A 23,040-nucleotide genomic window follows, 5' to 3' on the forward strand; every position below is an offset into this window, starting at 1 on the left:
AATTCAGAATATTTGCAACAAAGAGACTCTGAAGTTGAGTAATGTAGAAAGTAATTAATTGAAGATAAGCTTTATAGAAAGTATAGGATACAAGTTGAAGATAATTGTTCCGACTTCACTCAGTGGGGGAGGAACTCTATCGTCAACTGTTTTGTTTAGTTCAGTGATTTTGGCCGATCGATGTATTCGACGTACGAAGACCTGAGTGTTATCACAGAAAAATCCTTCGGGTGCAACTTTTTAGATTGAAAAAAATGTCAAAATTTACCTTTTTCGAAGACGTATCCAAGTTTTTGCACTTCGCCGTTTTACCATAAATTTGATCAATTTTTGCGTAATTTTCTACATAATTTAGATACTTCCCAGGTTGAGGTCGCGCTCGAAATCGCTTCTGATCAGACCATCCCAGACAAGTGGGACCTCTGATCAGACCGTCCCAGACCGAAGTAACCTCTGATCAGACAAGAATGCGCTCGAAGATCATTGCGCGCTCGAAGTGCGCTCGAAGCCGCCTCTGATCAGGCGATTTCCAGACCGAAGTGACCCCTGATCAGACAAGTTCCAGACTATTGTCCAAACGAGTTCCAGACCATTGTCCAGACTAAAGTGCGTTCGAAATGGTCTGATCAGAGAATGATTTTAAACATGAACAAATCTCTCAATATCGTTATAATATATTCATTTCATCTATCATTTTATCAATCTTATATTCAACTAACAAAAAACCAATCCTGAAAGTAATGTTAATGAAAGTAAATCGAAAAAAAATGATTAAAAAAATTACTGAGTATGCCATTTTTTTATGCTTTTAACTGAAAAAATAAACTTAGACAGCTCTGCATAAAAACGTCTTGATCTACTTTGATTCAAAATCTTTTCTTGAGGGGACCGGCAGTTGTTATCAGCTGGACCCCTTGGTTCTGATCAAACCCATCAGGTTTTCAGATGAAGTTCCGATCAGAATGCTGTTTTATTGTTGTCTCTTAACCGAGACAACAAAAGTCAGTAAACAAAAAAAAACTTGAAAAAAATGTCGCTCGAATTGGTCTCTGGTCAGACTAGTGTGCGCTCGAATCGGCCTCTGATCAGACTTGTGTGCGCCTGAAACTGTCTCTGATCAGACCGTCCCAGACCAAAGTGACCTCTGATCAGACCGTCCCAGAACAAAGTGGCCTCTGATCAGGCAAGTTCCAGACCATTGTCCAGACAAAAGTGCGCTCGAAGCTTTTTCCAGACCATGTAATTCGAGCGCACCGGGAACATGTGTGCGCTCGAAACTCGTCTGATCAGGGGTCACTTCGGTCTGGCCACCTCGACCTGGGTTCTACCCAAATAGGTTTTTATAAGCGACAATTTCAATGTTAATTACCACGTGTCACAATAGCCAGAAGCTAGGATGTATCAGACTCATTGTGGTTTATATAATATTTTTTAAGATCTTCATATTCTTTTTTCAATTTTTCAAGAGAATTTTCACAGAAAAGTCAAATTAAAGCAGTAGTTTTGCTTAAACTAAAATGGTGAAAGAATCAAAAAATGCAAACGTAAAACTTTTTCAAACTCCTTTTAAAGCGGAGAGAGAAATTTTTGTTTAAACAAATATAATGGCTTTTGAGAAAACTTTTTACGTGCTGTATTATCAGTGCGGTTTTCGCCGTTTTTCTTACGATTTTCTGCAAATGATACGTGTGCTATAATGGCGCATAGAGGCTATTGTTTTTATTGAATTATGGAGAGTGGTTGATTAAATTGGCTTGGACCTAATTGTTGTAATTGTTGTTGCTTTGTCACATAATTCAATTGAAGAGATGCATAATTGACAGTTTAAAACTGCAAGAGTTAACTTATATGAAGTTTTCTCTCAACAAGAACATTGCTTTTGTGATTCGGTCATTAGAGTTCTGTAAAGTATTAGTGAAATTTGCCCTTAGAGGTTTACTTTTACTTGTTGTTCTTTGTCCTTTCTTATTTGTAAGTCTGACTAACAACAGATGCCATTGGTCATTATTAAGGAGACGCCATTATTAAGGAGGTACAAGAGACCCTAAAGGAGCTTTGCAGCCCTGAATCAGTACAATTTGCATCATGCATTTTTTGAAGATCATTACTATGTACATGTCACTTCTGGTTATGTATAGGCTGTATTTTATCAACCTAATGAGTCATATGCATGCAAATTTTATGCACATTCTTTCTCGCCTAATGTTTCCTACATGTACATGTACTTGCAACAGACTGCTCGTAAGATGCACATAAGTGGCGCAAGTCTGATTTTGATCTGGCCAGGCGTAATTACAAACCACTTGAGCTTGAACAAACTAAATCTGCTAACGCGAGATAATTGCCCCTAATTGTTCTCGCTCTACTACAAACTCTACTACACTCTTTTATTGAATCTCGCATCTCTTTTATTACTAAATCCATGCGCACTATCATCTGTTTGCACTATTTGCACTCATCCTTTGAAGGAAAAAGGAAAGGAAGGGGAAAAGATATGAATTTATAAATGAAGGATTTATAAATTTATAAATGGATCGAATTTATAAATGAAGGATTTATAAATTTATAAATGGATCGAATTTATAAATGAAGGAATTTATAAATTTATAAACGACATGAATTTATAAACGACATGAAATAAAAATAGGTTCCATAGTTCTCTGTTCTTTGTTCTCTGTTATATGACATATGTAAAGTCGATAACTTCTGGTTTTTGGGACTTCGTCATTTTTTCGCTTAGATTATTTGTAACTTTGTCTCTGTTTCAATTTTAACTATTGTCACTAAATCTCACTATTGACATCTAGGGCTGAAAAAACTCAAAAAATGTCAAAAATTTTCAAAGCTTGAAAAAAATTGTGCACAGTAGTATAATTTTGCGTATTTTTAGCGAGCGGGTGTTCGTCAGTAGCTAGACACGGGGGCGCGTGCACCGGGGTCTGATGGGCGCAACAATGGGGTGGGGGTAACAGCGCGGGGGGGGGGGCAATAGTGGGGGGGGGTCATTAGTGGAGGGGTGTGATACCCAAGGATATAATCCTTTGTTATTTATTTGATGTAGTACATTTTAATACGATGCTCTTAATTTATTTCAATTTATTTGCCCTTCATCATTCAGTTCATACTTTGTTCAATTCTTGATTTATGATCATTTCAATACTTCCTTTCTTGGTTTCCCGCTTCGTGATCAGACATGTCTGATCACACCTTCCAGAGTTGCTTATAAGCACTTCAGTTCATTCTTCAAGTTTTGCAATTCAATATCAGTTGAATAACTCTCTTTTCAAACCCGCTCCGCGAGTAAGCATAAAACACTCAACTCAGGATTTCGCTCCGGGAATCACAATTTCAATAATACTAAACGCAACTGCGTCGCGAGTAACTACTCAATAATAACAAAGTACGACATGGCGCAGTCAGTAAACAAGCGTACACCACTCGGGATAAGCGCTTTCTGAGATAAAACAACACCCGATCCCCCCTTCGATGGGGGAAATGGAGAGTGCAATAGAAATTGGCAATATTCGCAAAAAAATATATAATTCTCGACACTCTACTTGGACCCAAACCCGAGATGGTGGACCTCCCACTCGAACAAATATACGAGGAAACGATAGTCGGCTCTTCTGCACAATCGGAGAGGGAAAGGAATGCTAGCAACGCACAACAAAATATGAACTGGCAAAATAAATGCCACCGGCTAATCGAGATCGGCATAAGGTGCGGCGACAAGCCGTGGTCACTTGCGGATCCCAAAACAGTGTCTCTCCTCTATCTGAGTATCGGAGTGGAAGGACGTCGCATTTTTAACTGCAAAAACCCGCACATCATGATTGATACTCTAGCTACTGCAGAATTTTGGAAGATCGTGGAAGAGGCATTCATCCGCCCTCGAAACATCACTTTCGATCTTCACGTTTTCCTAATTACGAAACAACTCCGGGGAGAAACAGTAGAACATTTCTACGGTAAACAAAGAATTGGCAGAAAACTGCGACTTCAAAAATAAAGAGGAAACTTTGATACGTGATGTATTCATCACTAACTTGATTGATCCGGAAATTCAAAAAGAACTTCTCAAACAGAGAGTGGAACCGCGTCAGGCCTTAGATTAAGCAATCAATATGGAACTCGGTATGTGTAATCAACACCAAATTCAGCAGCACAACAAGGCTCTCATTCCAGCCAGTGTTAACGCAGTACAGTTTCCAAATAGCTCTCGGACACCAAATTGGTCAAATCCGAACAATTTCCAGAGACAAAACCACCGCTCCACAATCTATTGTTCAAACTGCGGGGGAATTTGGCTTCCCAATCACCACGATAAATATATCGCAAAAGGTAAAACTTGCAATAATTGTGGACTGTTAAATCTTTTTGCAAAAGTCTGTCGGAAACAAAAGAACGCAAAACCACAAAACTCTAAGAAAACGACTCTAAACACTGTGGAAGAAGAACCACATCCGGAAGATTCAGTGAACTTCCTTCAACCAGCTAAACTCTATGAATCAGATTACAGCAGCGAGGAGGATAATAAGGTTGCGGTAATCAAAAATGCTGTAGAGAAAGTTGAGCCCCTCAACATGCCCATCAAAATCAGTAATATCACTACTACACTGCTCGTGGACTCCGGAAGCGCATGCAGCATTCTCAATGGCTCACTCGCGCCGCAAGTGGTACAAAGCACTCCTCGCGCTTTCTGAATCAGCGAAAAGGTGCTCCCACAACTTCGGACTTTTCTCGAATGAGCCAATTCATGTCGAAGAAAAGATACAATCTCCAACAAGCAACGGGTGGACTTTTGATTCAGCAACATTCACCGTCGTAGCTGATGGTCTCAAATCTCTTATTGGCCGAGACTTCTTTGATCAACTAGGATTAGCAGTGACACGATCTACATCCCTTAAAGGTAATCTCGTCAACAACATTTCTTCTTCGTCAGAATTTAAAGAACAAATCGCAAAAATCTTTCCCGAATTATTATCTCGCATTTGACGATCTAGATCTAAAAATCATGTAGCTGAATCTAAATTTCACAAGAATTTCAACCTAGACAACAATAAGGCAGACGTAATCCTATCAACCTGCAAGATAAAGTCAATAACGAACTTAAGAAATTACTAGACAAAAAACATATAATAAAACTTTCTAGTTGTCCTGATAAATATTTCAAATCACCAATAGTGATCACTATAAAGAAAGATCAAACGATCAAGCTTGCGCTGGATTTTAAAGTACTAAATAAAGCCATTCACAATAACAAATATCAAATGCCGAATATCGGCACACTTATCGAATCTATTTCTCAGCAAATTAGTGCTCCCGTGTCGCAAGATACAATATATTTTTCTACGCTAGATTTGAAGTACGCGTACAGCCAATTAAATCTGGATGCTAATACGGCAAACCACTGTAACTTTAACTTAATTATCGGTGATATGACCGGCACTTACAGATTTCAAACAGGATTTTACGGGTTAACAGATATGCCAGCAGAAATTCAAAAAGCAATGGATGATACCCTAATTGGTCTAAAGAATACCTACTGTTTCTTAGACGACATTTTGGTTGTAAGCAAGGGTCACTGGAAGAAAATGAACCTTATGTTATGAGCTGCCTTAGACGTTAAGATGACGAAAATCTTAGAATAAACCTTCCAAAATGTCACTTCGCTAAATTAGAAATTGATTGGCTAGGGTATCATATTTCTCAATCAGGTATCTCGCCCGTCGAGTGTAAAATGTCTGCTATCTTAGCTCTTGAAGCTCCGAAAACTCCAAAAAAACTCGGTTCTTTTCTGGGGTCGGTACATTATATCGGTAAATTATTCCGAGTCTTGCTCAAATTAGTCACCCTCTCCGTCCTTTGCTGAAAAAGACATCTAAATTCCTCTGGACCGAAGCGCACCAAAACTGCTTTCGTGAGATAAAGAATCGCATCGCAAACGCTACAGAAAGTAGTCACTATAACGCAACAACTCGAAACACGCGTAAAATGTGATGCGTCCTGCTCTGGTCTTGGAGCAGCACTTGAACAATTGACAATTGGTGGCTGGAAACCAATCGCATTTACGTCTCGATTTTTAAACCCTTGCGAAGAACGATATAGCGTAAACGAACTTGAACTTCCCGGAGTAGTCTGGTCTATTTAATATTTCAAAAATTACCTCTATGGTAAATATTTTTTAGTTATTACCGATCATAGAGCTCTCCTGTCTATCCTGAAAGAAAATAGATCAAATAAATCCTACAATAGTCGATTAACTCGCTGGATTGATCGTTTACTTCCAATTCAATTTGACATTGAACCTTTACTAGGTGCAAAAATGGGTTTAGTTGACTATATTTCTAGACACCCGAATCAAAAAGCTAAAAAGTCTCTGACTGTGATGAGGAATTTATTGTCGCCAATTTAAACTTAATTTCTGCATCTGTTAATTCACTTTACTTAAAAACTTCAGAAGCTGCATCTCATTTACATCAATTAATAAAAGCACAAGATCTCGCATCGCACATCACACCTAAAACTTAGGCCAACAATAAGGCGATAAACATAATTAGCGCACACGCAGCACGAGTACACAAACATAATTATTCTATCTTTCTCGCTCCGCGAAAACCCCCCTCAAATACTAATCGTAATTTCAGCAATTTAAAATATGTAGATCCCGCGTCGCAATTACCACTTAACACTTCTCTCTCTAGGCGAAATACAAGTAAGTGTAAACAATCATTCCAAATTCAGAATGGCAGATATCTCGCAAAGCGCGAAACTCAATTGAATAAGTCCAATTTCCCGCCAATTAAACAACATTCCACAAATAATCCTAAAAGTCACGACCCAAAATTGGCATCAGTGCTTTTTGCCTTAAGTCAGTCTACAAATCAGTTGACTAGCTCCTCAAAATTAAATAAAGTCGTATAAATTATATCAAAACAACAACACGTAAGATGCCTTCAAAGAAACGTATCACCAGAGTCCGTTTCAATGATGCTTCTCATAACGCAAATACAAGTTCATCGACAGTGACATCCTCACGCGCCGCGAATCAGGCAGCAAACTCCGCGAATGCAACTCGCGTTCCGAATCAACCGGCAACTTCCCCAACCGCTACTCGTACCGCAAATCCGCGAACAATTTTAACCCCAACATCCCCAGCCCTATCTTCTAACCCCAGCACACCTCTCACACCAAGCACTCAAGTTTCTACATTTGATCACATTATTGCAAAAAATCTTCAGAAAATCTCTGATCGCATCATTAACAAGTAAGGACACGGTATTATTAAAAGAAGTCCGCGACTGCATCTTGAATAACAACGAAAGTAGTTTAAAAGCCCTCAACCCATATATCCACTCATATAGGAAGGGATCTATACGTGCGATCCGGCTGCGTTTGTATTGATGAAAAGGTGGCGATACCAAACGTATTGCTAGAGGCTTTACTCGACGATATATACGCAAGCCACCCGGGTACATGGGGGATGATTTGTATGGCCACGCACTGCTGGTGGCCATATATAAACCGTCAAATAATTGTCAAAGCAACATAGTGCAAACCGTGCACTGCTCTCGGTAAGAAATTAAAATCTGTAAACCCTGCTAAACAATTTAAACCTCATATACCATGTGTTGAAGCAAATCAAGAATTGCAAATTGATCTTGGGGGACCTTTCTTTGACGAAAAAGGTAATGAAGTATGCTTCTTAGCTGCTATAGACCGATTTTCTAAATATTAAATTGCATGTATATATGAAAAGGCCAATGGGCCGAATGTTCTCAAATTTTTGGACATGTATATAGAAAATCATGGAGTTCCACGCTCCATCAGATTGGATCAAGCGAAATGTTGAATTGGAAATCAAGTAAAGAGTTTCTGCAATGAGAACCATATCAAATTATTGAAGCTCCAGTTAATGATCATCGTGCTCTTGGTTTGGTGGAAAGATTAATTCAAACAGTTAAGAATAGATTGGCATGTTTTAAAGAAGAGAAATCCGCAAGTACACATTTCATGCATTAAAAATAATAATTCATCAATTGCGAATCTGCAATCAGAATGCACATTTGAATCACATCTGAATCATTCGAAGCACATTTTGGTCGAAAACCTAATACCCCGCTTAGCGTAATCGCTACAAAACCTAAATTGTCCAATCTGTCTCACGAAGATATTGCCAATCGTTATTTAGATGAGGACACTGTAACAACTGAGGCAATCCTTCCCGATGACAAATTGGTAAACGGATAGCGCAGCGATATAGAAGTGGAACTCGGGATGAATTGCACAGCGAGAGAAACAAGTAAACGCGAACAAGCGAACACGGATGGCGAATCACTCTTTATACGCACAAACACCTGTCGCCCAATACCAATGCCAGAGCGAGCAGTGCAAATCAAACTGGCCCGCGAAGTGAACGGAAAAAGAAGGTCCAAGAAAAATTTGGAGGGCCTCTATGAAGTGTTAGTGCCAGGATCCAACACACTGAAGGTCAGCCCAACGACCTCCACCATCAAAGAGACAGGCAAACCAACGGTAATAATCCGCAATAGCGATATTGCAAAATTTGGCACAACACAGGAGAGACAGACTCCACTAAATGTTTACGCGGATAGAAGAGGTATCCGAACGGGTGAAGAATTAGTTGAAGAACGAATTCAATCACACATAGAACAATTCACGTGGCGATAAGAAATAAAAATAAAACTTGAAGGCGATAAGAAAATGAAGCATAGAAAACGAGATCGGGCCAGCGGAGTATCGTTGTCACGCTCTAACATTTCACGCGCGATGCGAGGGCGAATTCCAAAAATCTCTAACTTTGTTGCACTCCGAAATCAAACTGCTTTACCCCAACAAGATTTGGCAAGCGAATTAGTTATTCCAGAACAATCGGCTTCCTCATCGGCACCTCAACTAGTGGATTCCGCTCCAACACAGGGCAAAAGTTCCTCAGATAGAAATAGACGAAGCCCGTCAAATTATGGTTTTGAATCGTCATCAGATTCAGCAATTACAGCCCCTCTCAAACGTCCACGCAGAGCGGGAGATGTTGAAAATTATCAGCCTCCACCTGACTCGATCATCGAAACTGTCCAGCACATTGCGGATCAAGAGCCGGACAAAACCAACATCTCCCGGATAATAGGAAACGTCTTGCCACACGCCCCGGACATTGATACTCCGACGTTGGTACGTTCTATGAAGGTATTCGAAGCCGAAAATCAAGAAACGATGGATGAGTAAAGCTCGAATAAAAACTGAATTCTCCTTCAAACTGAATCAGTTATAAACCTTTAAATTAATATTACCTATTTCTTAGCTATGATAACCAGTACAAATATTGTTTTTATTTATTTAACCGGGGACCAAGTATTAATTTGTAAATATTGTTATTATATTATACACACGAAAATCGCTTTTGTCACTATTTTCTTTGTCGAACCAAGGGGTATGTGATACCCAAGAATATAATCCTTTGTTATTTATCTGATGTAGTATATTCTAATACGATGCTCCTAATTTAGATCAATTTATTTGCCCTTCATCATTCAGTTAATAATTTGTTCAATTCTTGTCTTATGATCATTTCAATACTTTCTATGATCATTTCAATACTTTCTTTCTTGGTTTTTCGCTTCGTGATCAGACATGTCTGATCACATCTTCTAGAGTTGTTAATATCCACTTTAGTTCGTTCTTAAAGTTTTGCAATTCAATATCAGTTGAGTAACTCTCTCTTCAGACCCGTTCCGCGAGTAAGCATAAAATACTCAACTCAGGATTTGGCTCCGCGAATCACAATTTCAATAATAGTAAACGCACCCGCGTCGCGAGTAACTACTCAATAATAATAAAGTACGACAAGGGGTCTTCATTCACCTCTAAGAACCGCCCTTCACAGCCTATGTATAAGTCTCCAAAACAGTTTGTGCTGAAACACAGCTGAAAAGCTCTAAGAGAACTTAATGACCACTTGGCACTACCTGTTTATCCCGTTTCTGAGGACGAGAAGACCAGAAATTCGCTCTATAAAAATGTTGAAAATCATTCAATTGCCTCCTAGCAACTATGTAATAACAAAATATCTAACCCTGGAGGAGGTTACGTGGCTAATGAGGCAAGAACAACAACTTGAGGAAAATTGCAAATTTTATCAGAAAATTTTAAAAATTCGAAATGTTAAATTATTGAAACTAATTAATTGAAACTAACAACCATGCAGCAACTGAATGCTACAAATTGAGACAAAAAATGTTGCAAAACATTCCATTGTTACTAAAAACTCTGCAGTGCCCTAATATCGAACCTTAAAGGAGATTCGTTGGCCTCTGAGGATGGAAAAAAAGGACAAACATTTTCAAAAAACTTGCAAAAACTGCTAAAATTATTATCACTTTGTGTTTGTAGTACCAAGATATATAGCTCAAGAAATGGTCATTACAATTAACTTTGTCTCGCAAAAGACCTTCATCAACTTTTTTAAAAACTTAAACCTAAGACTAATCAAACAAAAAACTGAAAATGACATTTTAACCTTAAATTAAGGCCATCTCAGCAACTGCACAACTCTAAGCACTTGCAGGACTACTAAAGCCCTCTTTGGGCCTCTTATGAAACTTAATACCCGCTGGGATTTACCTGTTTATCCCGGTTTGAAAGTTGAAAGATAAAAGAAAATTGTGGAAAAATATCTTATAATAATTGCTTTTCTACGAGAGCGATTAAAAAATACAGCGCCCCAATACAATTCAAATTCTTTGAATTATAAAAAAACCACAATGCCCCCAATAATAGCCGCTATCGCTTCGCGGCTTTTAAAAAAACAGCGCCCTAATGCTGTTACATGCTTTTGAAATATTCAAACTACTAGTAAAACTAATAAAAAAGCAACCGCTAAGTGAAGTTTTTTCAACAATAATAGCGGACTCGGATCTTAATGATATCATGAAAAAGAGAAATCGTGGACAGTTTGTAAAAATTAGCAGACAAAGATTCGATACCAATTCATTGAAATGTAGAGTTCTTGGGATGCTCAAAATGGCATTGAATTATAACAACTCTTTTATTGAAGATGTTAGAACAATAAAAGAGGCCAACATACATGAATTTTGCCATATATTTTTGAATCTTTATATAACTGGTAACCAGGACCTGCTAGACAGACTCTTTCATGCTCATTAGAGCAAAATTTTTGATAGCTACAAACACAGTTTCTTTAGTTAATCTCTACTGGAAAGGACAACTTTTCATTTTTAAACACTTTTTTATTATTATTTCAACTAAAATTGTACAACTCTTCCGTGAGGCGCCTGAAAACAAACCAGATAGGTTTAATGGCGACCTTGTAGTGTCACCAATTGTAACCGATTGTATTTGTACAATGTATGTATTTTCTTGCTAATATTTTATGACAACGTCACTACGAACAATTTATTATTATTATTATTATAAGACAGCGCCCTCAATATAGCTACGCTCAGCTTCGTAGCTATAAAAAGACTGAAATTTGAAAATAGTTGAATTCTTTGATTGATATTTAACCACCCATGTATTGAACACCTATACATATTTTCAACTAAAACACATTTTTCTGAAGGCGAACGCCAATAAAAGTGACAAATCAAGTTTTCATTCATTAAAGTCTGTGGCTCGCTATCACCATTTCAGTCGGTCGCAATCTCGTGTGTGATGATTGAGTCCCTTTTCAAGCATAGGAGCTCTGTCCAGTTGAAAACATCCAAACCCTCAACGTTCCCAAGCTTCCAAAGCTTTGAGACAGCCCAGGGTTTATCGGAGCAGTTTATTCGATCCCGCGTGTTCAGTTTCAACTGTGCTTCCCTCAACCGAGATCTCGGCTATTGAAGGGAGACCTCGTATAAGGGTCGCATCGGGAGCTTAGAATTGGGAGTTGAAGGAAAGGTAAGATCTCTCAGGAGCTCCTGCTCCGCCACTACCACCACCCACGCCATTAGGCCCCCCTCCTCCCCCAGACTGCATAGGGATACCAGAAGAATCTTGAGACAGGAGAACGTCGCCTTGTGATTGCATGTCCTCTATGTAGAAACTTTCCTATAACGACACACCCAGTGAATAAACTTGTTTTCAGGAAGATATATCGCCAAGGTATCATTTACGTCCCTACCCTGAAAATAATTGCAGCTAATGACATTAACGACGTGTTCTCTCTTTTCAGGGAGAACACCATCCACGGAATGCAAATGGTTTTTATTTTTTACAGTTTTTGTTCAAAAAACAAGCTTGAAAGCCCAGCACGTAAGTACAGGCCAAGTAATTACCCCAAGAAATTAACGCCAAAATGAGAACTAACGACAAACCATAGTCTAAAATGCACTCAACTAACGTAAGAACAAGGACTGCTAATAAGAATAACTGAATGTGATGTGAAATGAAGTGAGAAGGGAGGGGAGAGGCGACTGACCTGTGATAGCATCTCTGCCTGAGACAATCCATTCTGTCCCAGTGCCACTGGCTGTCCACTAAATGACATGGACTGGTGGCAGCCTTGAGAGAACTGAGTCATATCCTGAACACACAAACAAACATGAGCATCTCTCAAACCGAGCGACTACCGCGAATTAGACTCCATTGTAGCCCCCGTACTTATTGCAGCACGGGGTTTCATTTGTAGCTTTATTTAGTGGGGCAATAATTTTAATAGGGGAGGGTCAAAAATGACTGTCATATAATTTTCAAGGAACATTCTAGAACAAAACGTTAAAGCAAAGAATTTGGTTAAAAAAGACAACAATAACTGGTTTCAAACTTTGTTCGAGAGCAGTTAACATTCTATACTACTATTTCATATGAACAAAATTGGAACAGAATTCAGTCTGGCAAATTGGTTGAATGCTTTAATTTTACCTGGCTTTGAAGCCCAAGTGACATCTGTGAGAGTCCAGGTTGAGACAACCCCTGGCTCAGCTGCGAAGATCCAGCACTGCCAACACCCATTGCAGCTGATCCCTGATTGCGCCCAGCAAAATTCCTAAAACCCAAATGTCGATGAATTTAGCAATGTCCCTCTCGCTGATCGCAAACATTTTCAAGTGAACAATAGTTATCGGTCAAATTCAATTTTACTCTAACCAAGTCGATAGTAGACATTAAATGCAACTTGAGATAAAAAAAAATTTTAAGATAACGCAATTTAGTTCGTATTTAATATCAAATTTCCATTTTATTGCGTTTCATTTTCTCAGAAACCTTCAAATTACATTTTCCTCGTTTTTACGGTACCTCTTTCTTTATATTTTGGGTTAAATCCTGTGATTACAATTTTATTTCCTAAAACGACAAAGGCAAACAACGTGACGGCAAAAACGGGGAAGCAAGTGGACAAGAACGCGTAGAACCCTAAATTCATCAACAATTGCAAAATTTTTTTCATTAAGATTATCATTACTCGACTTTTAATTGAGAGCGCTTCAGGGAAGCCATTTACCTATTTTCTTGTCTATAATTCAGTGCTCGGTAGTAAAGAGTTTGTTTGGCGTTCTATTTAGTTCAATCCATGCCCCTTTTTCAAGTCAGAAAATGAACCCTGATCAGAAACATATTGTGGATACCCTGAGGCATAAAATTCGACTGTATGTCAAAAGGTTGCTTGATGTAAAGATAATTGATAACTGCCTTAGTTATTGATAGTCAGCCGCGCTCAATCAAAAACATGAAATTTTTTCCCCAAAATCGCTCAAATTTCCCCAAATTCGCTCAAGAAATACTGCATTAGCAGGACTGAAAACCCCCACCATGGAACACAATCGAACTCGGAGTAAAGTATTGTAATTAATGGCAAACAACCCAATGTACCTGTTGTATCTGGGTGGCTGTTTGTTCCTCCCACCTGGCCCCATCTGTTGCATTCTGTTGGATGGCCCACCAGTCATCTGCTGGCTGTTCATCTGTTGCGAATTCTGCTGCTGACTCATTTGCTGGAAGAAGGCGGGCGGGGGAGGAGGTGGCATGAACATGTTGATGGGCACAGGCATTCCTTAGCAACCAGATTGATTAACAAGTCCCAAAGTAATTAAGCCTCTGACCGAATAGATAACCAATCTATTCTTGAGTACACTTGCGAACCCCACAAGAGCAAAATTTTTAGGATCAGAAATATTTGCAGACGGATTTCAAATATGAACCCTTCCTCTTATCTAGCTAAAATTCATTCCTCAGAAGCCTTTTTATTAGGGACCTTTATTACACATATGAATTGCTTTGACCACAAACTAATTCAGATTAAACTTAAGTTTTAAAGCGCAAAAGTCATTTTATTGAGTGACATAAGTCGCGTATCACGCAAACGATCCTAAAACCTTTGCTAGAGAGTGAGAAATGATGTAACATGCGCAAACGCCGTTAATAAGAGGAAGAAGTCATTCAGAAAAAGAATTTTTTAGCTTTGCTGTGAACAAATGTAAAACGAAAAAAAGAGCGTCAGACGATGCAACAAAACAACATAACCAGAAAACTCCGGAATCAAATTGAAGTAAAAAAACTTACACAAGCCAACCACTAACTGGAACATCTACTATTTTTATTATACTATTCATTTTGAAACAACAACTGGAATAAACAAATTATCGGAAAAACATGAAATTTTCTCGGAATTTTTTTCTTAAGTTACAACTCCAGAAGCATTGTGTATGATATATTTTCTGGTTTAAAAAAATTTAGCGCAAACAGTTGACTATCAAACGACAGAATAAAAAAAAGCAACGATAAATCTCGAAAAAGGAGAAAAATCGAGCAAAAAGAAATAGTTAAAGGACAAAACCTAAAAAATCAGTCAATTTTTTTTAACAAACTTCGCTGAAAACTGCTAAGTCTCAAAAAACTGTTCCCAACAAACCTTAAGAAGCAGTTCCTGCTGATTTATTGAGCCCCTAAGGGACACCCAAACGCACTGTAAAACACAAAACATGAGAGAGAATGAAAAGATAATTTATTTATTTTTATTTAAAAATGTATGCTATCGAAGCTTTAATCTTTAATTGTTTGCACTTAAAAATCATAACCCTGAGCGAAAAAATCGTTAAATTTAACCTATTTAAAATTGTTAGAACAAACTCAAACTGATATTGCCGATGTCAAAATGCCACGAAAACTAACATAGCAGCTCAATTCAACCAATTACGTAACACCAGCAACTGAAAACATGAAGAGGACAAGAACCAAAAGCGTCTAAAACGGCGAAATCAGAAAAATAGCTCAAGATTGCACATAAAACATAGCCGGCAAATTGCCAGAAAACAGCCGCCGTTGACCCACTTTGGGATTGAAACAAAAAAGAAAATAATACAGAAATCTACAGAATTTTTCCAAGTGTCAAAGTGTTCTCATTTGGTGTGTAAATTCTGAATACTCGGCTAGGTTATAAAAAAACACTTAATTCAACTCCTGAACTGAAGCCTATTAAGCATAATGCTAATGCCAGCCAACAAAAGCTTTAATAAAGTTTGATAACCAAAAGCATTATTATTTAATGACCGGGCTTTTTATGTTTACCCCCCTTTCTTTTGATTTTGCTCCTTTGAATTTGACAATACTCACCACATTGCGTAATTCAATACGTGGAAGAATTTCGAATCCATTTAACAAAACAATGAGTGAAGTAGTCAAAAGTCAAGGGTGAAAATCGTGACTTAAGTAAAACGAAAAACGTGATCAAAAGGTAAAGCGAATTTAAGAAAAAACATAGCAGGACAAGTCCTGACGTACAACTCAAAGAATTCTCGTTGACTAAACAAAACTAGACCTAGAGTGGACTATGAGTGAATTGGGAAAACCATTTCTAAAAAAATCAGATCAAAAAGCAAACATAGGAAAATAGCAATTGCCGGAAAATAGCCGTGATAGCCGCTAGGAGCCTTCTATGAATTGAAACAACTAAAGAGATTAGATAGACAGACCGACCACCAGTCCTTTAATGGACCACTAGACTTTTGGGTTAGCTTTGGGCTGTCATTTTTATGAGACACATAAGCTCTATAAGGAGAAAGCCATAATAGGGCTTTTCAAAGGATCTTTTCTGTTTGTGCCCCCTCAGCTTAGTGTGCGCATATTATTTGCACCCCTCAGATGCACGTGCAATATTATTTACATAATGACTTACTATCTAATGGCACGTGCATTATAACTGGGGGGCGCATAACGTACTGGGGGCACAAACGGATAAGATTCCAAAATTAATATTCCAAATCAAAAACTCAAGACTCTAATAATCAAGAATTAGGGCATATATCTTTGGCACTACTTAGATGCACACTATTGACATTTAACAAGTAAATGTTCATAAAATTAAAAGTTCCATAAGTGAGTTCAGAAGTCATTTTTTGAGTGAGGTAAGTCATTGAAAAAGTCAATTCCAAGAAGTCAGGGTAAGACGAAACAAAAATCTGTTAGACGAAGTAAAAAAAATTTAGGAGCGCTATAATAGCCGCCTGGAATTGAAGACGCGGCTATTAAAAAAAACAGAAAATCAATGTCAAAAAGCCGCATGTGAACAACAAACCACTAGCGAGCACTCAAAATTTGGTTCAACCAAAAAACCAGGCCTAGAAAGAAATATGAATGGATTGGGAAAACCATTTAGAAAAAAAATCCGATCCAAGAGATTGAAAAACAATAACAATCAAAGTGAAATTGCCGCATGCGAACAAAAAAAACACTAGCGAGAAAGCGAATTTTTGTTCAAACACCGTTTTCTCTCTACTTTAAAATTAGAGCAAAAAATTTCACGCCACTCGTTTTTTCGCTCCACTTCCTGTTTTGGCGTGACCAAAATGACTACTCCAATTTGACTTCAAAAACCATGAAAATGTGCGAACAGATCTTTAAAAAAAAGACAGCGCCCCAATACAATTCAAACTCTTTGAATTGAAATAAAAAACAGGAGAGCGCCTAAATAATAGCCGTTGAGAGGCTGACGGCTACTATTTAACACTCATATATGATTGAAATGGTCAAAAAGGCTCCAAATCGTACAACAGATAAGTTTTTCACACCCACTTTTCTCGCTCTCTCAAAAACGCGATGTGAACGAAATTCACACTCTCTGCTCTTCAATTAGTTCAGCTCTTTGACCTAAACGCTTAGCTTTCACATGCGGTATTGACTTTTGCATCCTGTTTTAAATACACTCCAAAAAAGACGCTCCACCAATACTCCTCTTCCAGTCGTAAAAAACCAAGATTACCGCAATATAGCTCCGCTTAGCTTAAAGCTATAAAAAAATAACCCCTGCTCTCATGATTCAGAAGAGAACAGCATCTGCGGCAATTACATTCAATTTGCGAAGTGGCAATACCTGGTATGGGTGGCAGCTGCATGGCCTGGCTCATCATGCCCATCTGGTCATGAGTAGGCGGGGGAGGGAACATTGGAGGTCCCGGTGGACCTGCTGCTCCATTGAATGTCGGCATCTGCTGAGCCAGCGTTGGCTAGTGAAAAAAAAAATTGGTTAATAAACGGAATTGGATTGGATTGTATTTGTGCTTTGACTTTATTATCGGTTTTTTTTAACATGTTTTCACAATTTTTTCATGAATTTGAGTTGACTAGTAAAAGGAATTCTCACTCACTTTGAAGTAGTTCTTCTTAATTTTTTTCAATCAAATTATACGATATAGCATAACTTTGAACTTCAGCAGCTTAACAAAATTTTGCAGAGATCCATGACTTTGCCCAGACTTCTAATAATCGGTACATTTTTTATTTATATAGCTTGCAGATTGCTATAGGTGCAATATAGACTTGCGGGCCTTAGAATCCTACAAAATACATAACATAGCTGGCAGATTGCCAGAAAATAGCCGCAATAGCTTCGTAGATCAGCACTCTGAAAAAAAGTTAAAAAAAGACAGACCAGAAATATTAGTCTTTTCATTGAAGGCTGAGATGTTACATTTTGATTCAGAATATGTATAAGTCTATTAGCTGCTCTCAAATAACCCTAATTTAGAGTGACACACGTTTACTTGACCTAATCTCTTTGAATTAAATTAAATAAAGAGTGAGGTAATAAAGAATTTTTGAGAGTGAGGTAAGTCACATGTAACCAAATAATTTAAACACGCGAATGAACAAAAACTCCCTACACTAAGAACAAAAAATGACGTCACGCGCGCACTTCAGTTGAATTGCATGAACGAATGAACAAAAAGCAGATTTGAAGTGGTTGTGACGTCATATGGTCGCAACAAAAATCTTGACGACGAAATAAAATCATAGCAGGACAAGTCCTGACGTACAATTCAAAGAGCTTTCATTGACTTAACAAAAGACTACACCTAGAACGGACTATGAGTGAATTGGGAAAACCATTTACAGTAAAATCAGATCAAAAAAATAAAAAAAAAACAGAAAAATCAAAGATAAAATGACGCACGTGAAAAAAAACTACTACCGAGAAAGGGAAATTTGGTTGAAACAAAAAATTAGGCTTATAATGAGCAATGGATGGATTGGAAAAATCAATTAGAAAAAAATCCGATCCAAAAATCGAAAAACAGTAGAAATCAAAGTACAATAGCCGCATGTGAACAAAAAATCACCAGCGACAAAGCGAATTTTTGTTCAAACACCGTTTTCTCACTTTACTTTAAAATCAGAGCGAAAAAAATTAACGCCACAAAACTAATCGCTTTTTCTTTCCACTTCTTGTTTCGGTGTGATCAAAACCACTACTCCAATTTGACTGCAAAGATCATGAGAATGTGTGAACAGATCTTAAAAAATAAAAAAGAAGACAGCGCCCCAATACAATTCAACTTCTTTGAATGTTAAAAACCAAGAGAAGGCCAATAATAGCCCCAGCTATCGCTGTGCGGCTATTAATAAGACATTAACTTCATTTAAACAATGACTAACTTCAAATAGTTTGTTTCATCTGACTTGTCCTTCACTGGAAGTATTTCAAAGCCCGTAAAAACACTTGAGATTTCTTAATCTGCAGACTAATTGGGAAATTAAAAAATGGTTTCCTTCGTAAGAAATACGACGGAGCTCATACAGGCAGAGATTATCTAATACAGGCAAAATTACTCCCAGCTGAACTGCTGATAGCTTATCTGTCATAAATGAAAATCCGTTATGATAAAACAACAAACACACTTTTAAAGTTCAACGGACTCTTTCATTCTAAAGTTCAATACTGAAGCCGAATCTGCGAACAAAAAGATTAAAATCAGACAAAACTTCAGAACAAGATGAGGTATGACATCGATTTCGGTCAGCAAAACGTGAAACATGTATAAAGTTGAGCTGAATGATTTCTTTGTTTCTCAGCACGAGCGCAGACTTTTAAATTGCAACATAAGTGCGTTCAAGATTTCTTATCATTAAGAAAACAAAAATCATTAGTTTAAAAAAATCGTTTCTTTGATTTCATAATTAAGATAATGTTAATTTATGCTCGGATGATTTATAGATGATTTTTTGTTATAAGTATCTTTAACCTTTGGCTATATTCCAATTTACTTAATTGGAAAAAGCTTTCTCATTCTTATTATCATTCAGAGGATAAGGGATCGCATTCTGATCAAAACAAATAATACATTTTACCTCAAAATATAGCTAAATGGCTTAAAAATTGTCTTTGTGCACATAAAAATAGATGAGCAGTGAACAAGAATGGACACGGCCTGAACTTAACTCAAAGAACTTCCATTGATAAAATCTCGAAAAACAGAAGCCCAGAAGCACAGCACTTAAAATACAAACCACTATCGAGAGCAAGAATTTTTTACGAAAACCTCCCCCCCCCCCCCCCCTCTATTTTGAAACGAGAAAAATTTCGCACCACACAACAGCTAGATTTTTTTCTCCAGTTCATGTTTCATGACATGAACAATTCAAGAAAAACAATCGACTAAGATCGGGCGTATCGCTCTCAAACTACCGCCTAGTGGTTGGCTTCGTCAGTAGCTGGCTGCGGATTAGGGAGACCAGCTTAATCCAATTGAAGGGGGTAGTGCGTGAGGGATTACGAGCAGAAATAGTTCGACGAGCGTGAACGAGGGGAGTGGGAGAAGAACGAGGTCAAACGCTAAGAACCAACCTCGCTTCATACCATGAATTTGTCTCCTAAAAAGTTTTGAAAATCTATAGAGAATTGTAAACCGTAAGGCTCTAAGAGAAACTTAATGCCCTCTAGGCTTTGTCAGGTTATCGAATTTTCGAGGCCGAAAAGTTAAAAGCGTCAGACAGAAAATCATTGAAACGAAAAACTTTTACAAAAATACAGGACTAATATAATTGCCACAAACTTTGTTTGAGAGCAGTTAAAAATAATTGCCGGAAAATAGCCCAAACTGACTGGCATGCCCCTACTTGTGATTGAAAGAAAACGAATCGCTAGTTCTCAAAAATACCAAAAAAGTGTTATTTTATTTGACCTTGGTGCTTAGAGTCTCTTCTGCTTAAAGACAAGATAGAGGGATTATTGTTAATATCAATAAGCATCAGACCTAATGAAATAAGAAAAACACTGTTTATTTTCGAACGGGGTTTATTCCGTTTCCACTTTTTGAACTCTGTTTTTCGATGTTACTTCGTTCATTTCAGATTGCTTTGGTGAGCAACTGCTGCTTAAGTATAGATTGAACGAAAAATTTAACTAGATAGAGACTTCATCAGAATTTTCCGCCAAATTTTGAAAAAAAAAACAAAATAGGTAAAGCAAAACAATTTTTGTTTGAGTTTGGACGAATTGCTTTGAAACTGGTGCAGATTTGGCTTTATTTCAGTAAGCTTAAACTTAGACAGGTTAGCGTGAAAGGTAGCATGCAAGCAGAAAAAGAGGTTGGTGCCTAAATGTGGAGGAGAAGTGTTGTATGGGGACTAAAACTCAAGAATTGACATTCACATTATTAATTTAAGTCTTCTCGTCAGTTGTGGTGAGTGAAACGAATACTTATACACTAGTTAAATCTCTTAAAAACATTTTACTGCCCTAATGTCATCGGGCTTTAACCAGTATATTCCGTTTCTCAAGAACACAATCACGCAAATTCAGTTGTCAGACAAAAATCGGTCAGAAAAATCGGTAGTATGACGCGTAACAAAACAAAACCCAACAGGACTAATATCATTGCTACAGATTTCTTTTGAGATCAATTTAAAAGGGATTGTATTAGGGTTGGGAGAGGACCGTGAGTTTAGTGGGGGTGTAAGAGGACCGAACGTGGGGATATGCATGGAAAAATAGTATTGAGTGACGGGGGAAGGGCGTGTTGACAGGAGTCCAACGCTCCAAAAACTGAACTCCATAAAGTTAACGTTTTCTCAGCAGTTTTGGCGAATTGTTCTCTTAGAGAATAGTAAAAGTAAAACCCAACAAGAGCTGCTCAGGGGCTTAATGCCCTTCGTTTACGTGTTTGACCTCCCTTTTGAGGACCAGATGTCAAAGAGTAGGACCAAAAATCAAGGTAACAAACATTAATTGACAAGAGCAAGCAATTAGACACGAGTACTGCAACTAGGCTACACTCAACTTTAAGAGTAATTAACAAAAAATCAAAATAAAAAGAAATAATAATTGGATCTGAAATTGGAGACAATTGAAAAATACCACGAAAGAAAACTTCGCGCCAATATTGATCAGGCAAATTTTAAGGAGACAAAAAGCCGCCCAACAAATCCAATTTTTCAATTACTCTTAATGGGGCTGTTTTATTACGCTTTTCATTGGGAACTATGATAACCTGATTTCCAGCTCTGTCAAAGCCCGATCCAGCACTGCTCGGTTGGTTACTCCACTCTCTTGCATCGTACATGGCAAATGACATGAAACTGGCCCCAGGGTTGTTCATGTTCATGAGCTTCTTAGGTTTCGCAAAGGTCATCATGCTCTGCTTCAAATTAGTCAGAGCTCCCTCCACCAACACTTTATTCTCTTTGAAATGGTGCAACAGTTGATTCCACAGAGGTTGCTGAAAACAGAAGACTTGCTAAGAATCAAAATTGTTGACAATGTTGAAAGGGTTAAATTTTTTGCAATATTTGAAAATGCACCACCACGAAGTAAAGTGAAATCATGTCATCCAAACTATTAAACCGTTTTAAAAGGGATACAAGTTAAAGGGTTATGTTTCGAAGGGCGTGTATAAGAGAACGTGCGTGCTGCATTCGTGTGAAACAAATATTTCAGCATTGCCGGTTATGTCGACCAGCATGGCATTGAAACCAGCCAGACAAGTCCCATGAGCAAATATTCTATTATATGAAACAAGTAGAGATAATAAATTCGTACTTGATAATACAGTCCAATATATGTCCATGAGGATAAAACGAAATCAAGAAGACAACTCAAATCACCCGAAATTTCCCGATTTTGAAAGTAAAAACGCAGCAGTGTTCAAGATGTCTTACCAGGCATAAAGTTTTGCTCAACATCAACAGTGCAGCACTAGCTGCCATTTCTATAATTAGTGATAAATAGACAAAAAAAATAGATCCCGGGAGTCTGGCTGAGTTAAAGCTGGGCAAGGTTAGTCTGAAAAAATTAAAAGCTGGGAGGGTTAGTCTAGAAACTTTTGAATAAAAACTACAGGAAAAATTAGGGATGGATGTTCCTCGACAAAGCGGAAGTTCTCTTTTTTTGTAAATGATGGCTTCCAATTGATATTAGCCTGACCAGAGTTGTCCCTGTGTTTCTACGGCCCGTGATTGAACAATGTTAAACATAACCGACTAACGTCGGGTGAATTGCTCTCAAACGACCAACGAGCGGTCGGCTTCGTCAGTAGCTAGCCACGGTTTAGTGAGGCTAGCTTTCGCTCGATTCGACTCTTCAAATTTTAGTTTTCTAGCCTCGTTCATTAGCAAATAAAGAAAACTGATTTTAAAAATTTGCAAAATATTGCAAAATTTAAAAGAAAAGCTTCCAAATTTTGCAGTGAAAAAGTTCAAAACTATTTTTTGTCTCTCGAGTTATATCAAGTAACCCATCTGCAAGACTTGAAAAGCTTCGTTGTCCAGTAACATAGTTAAACTCGGAAAATGACAAAAAAAATTTCA

General features: G+C 37.8%; 1 protein-coding gene across 1 annotated transcript in view; it reads right to left on the reverse strand.

The window, feature by feature from the left end:
• Positions 1–11,503: 11,503 nt before the first annotated feature.
• The window catches only part of LOC142336475 (regulator of nonsense transcripts 1-like), a 59,179-nt gene continuing 47,642 nt past the window's right edge, over positions 11,504–23,040 (reverse strand). Inside the window, exons 13-18 of the mRNA XM_075385344.1 lie at positions 21,726–21,953; positions 17,330–17,462; positions 13,834–14,014; positions 12,886–13,009; positions 12,443–12,547; positions 11,504–12,072 (exon numbers count right to left, since the gene is read on the reverse strand). Of these exons, the coding sequence (XP_075241459.1) occupies positions 11,899–12,072; positions 12,443–12,547; positions 12,886–13,009; positions 13,834–14,014; positions 17,330–17,462; positions 21,726–21,953 (945 nt within the window). The 3' untranslated portion in view covers positions 11,504–11,898. The remainder of the gene's footprint in view (positions 12,073–12,442; positions 12,548–12,885; positions 13,010–13,833; positions 14,015–17,329; positions 17,463–21,725; positions 21,954–23,040) is intronic.

Source organism: Convolutriloba macropyga, chromosome 3 (genome assembly GCF_964194025.1).
Source record: "Convolutriloba macropyga chromosome 3, txConMacr16.3, whole genome shotgun sequence".
Classification (NCBI taxonomy): domain Eukaryota; kingdom Metazoa; phylum Xenacoelomorpha; order Acoela; family Convolutidae; genus Convolutriloba; species Convolutriloba macropyga.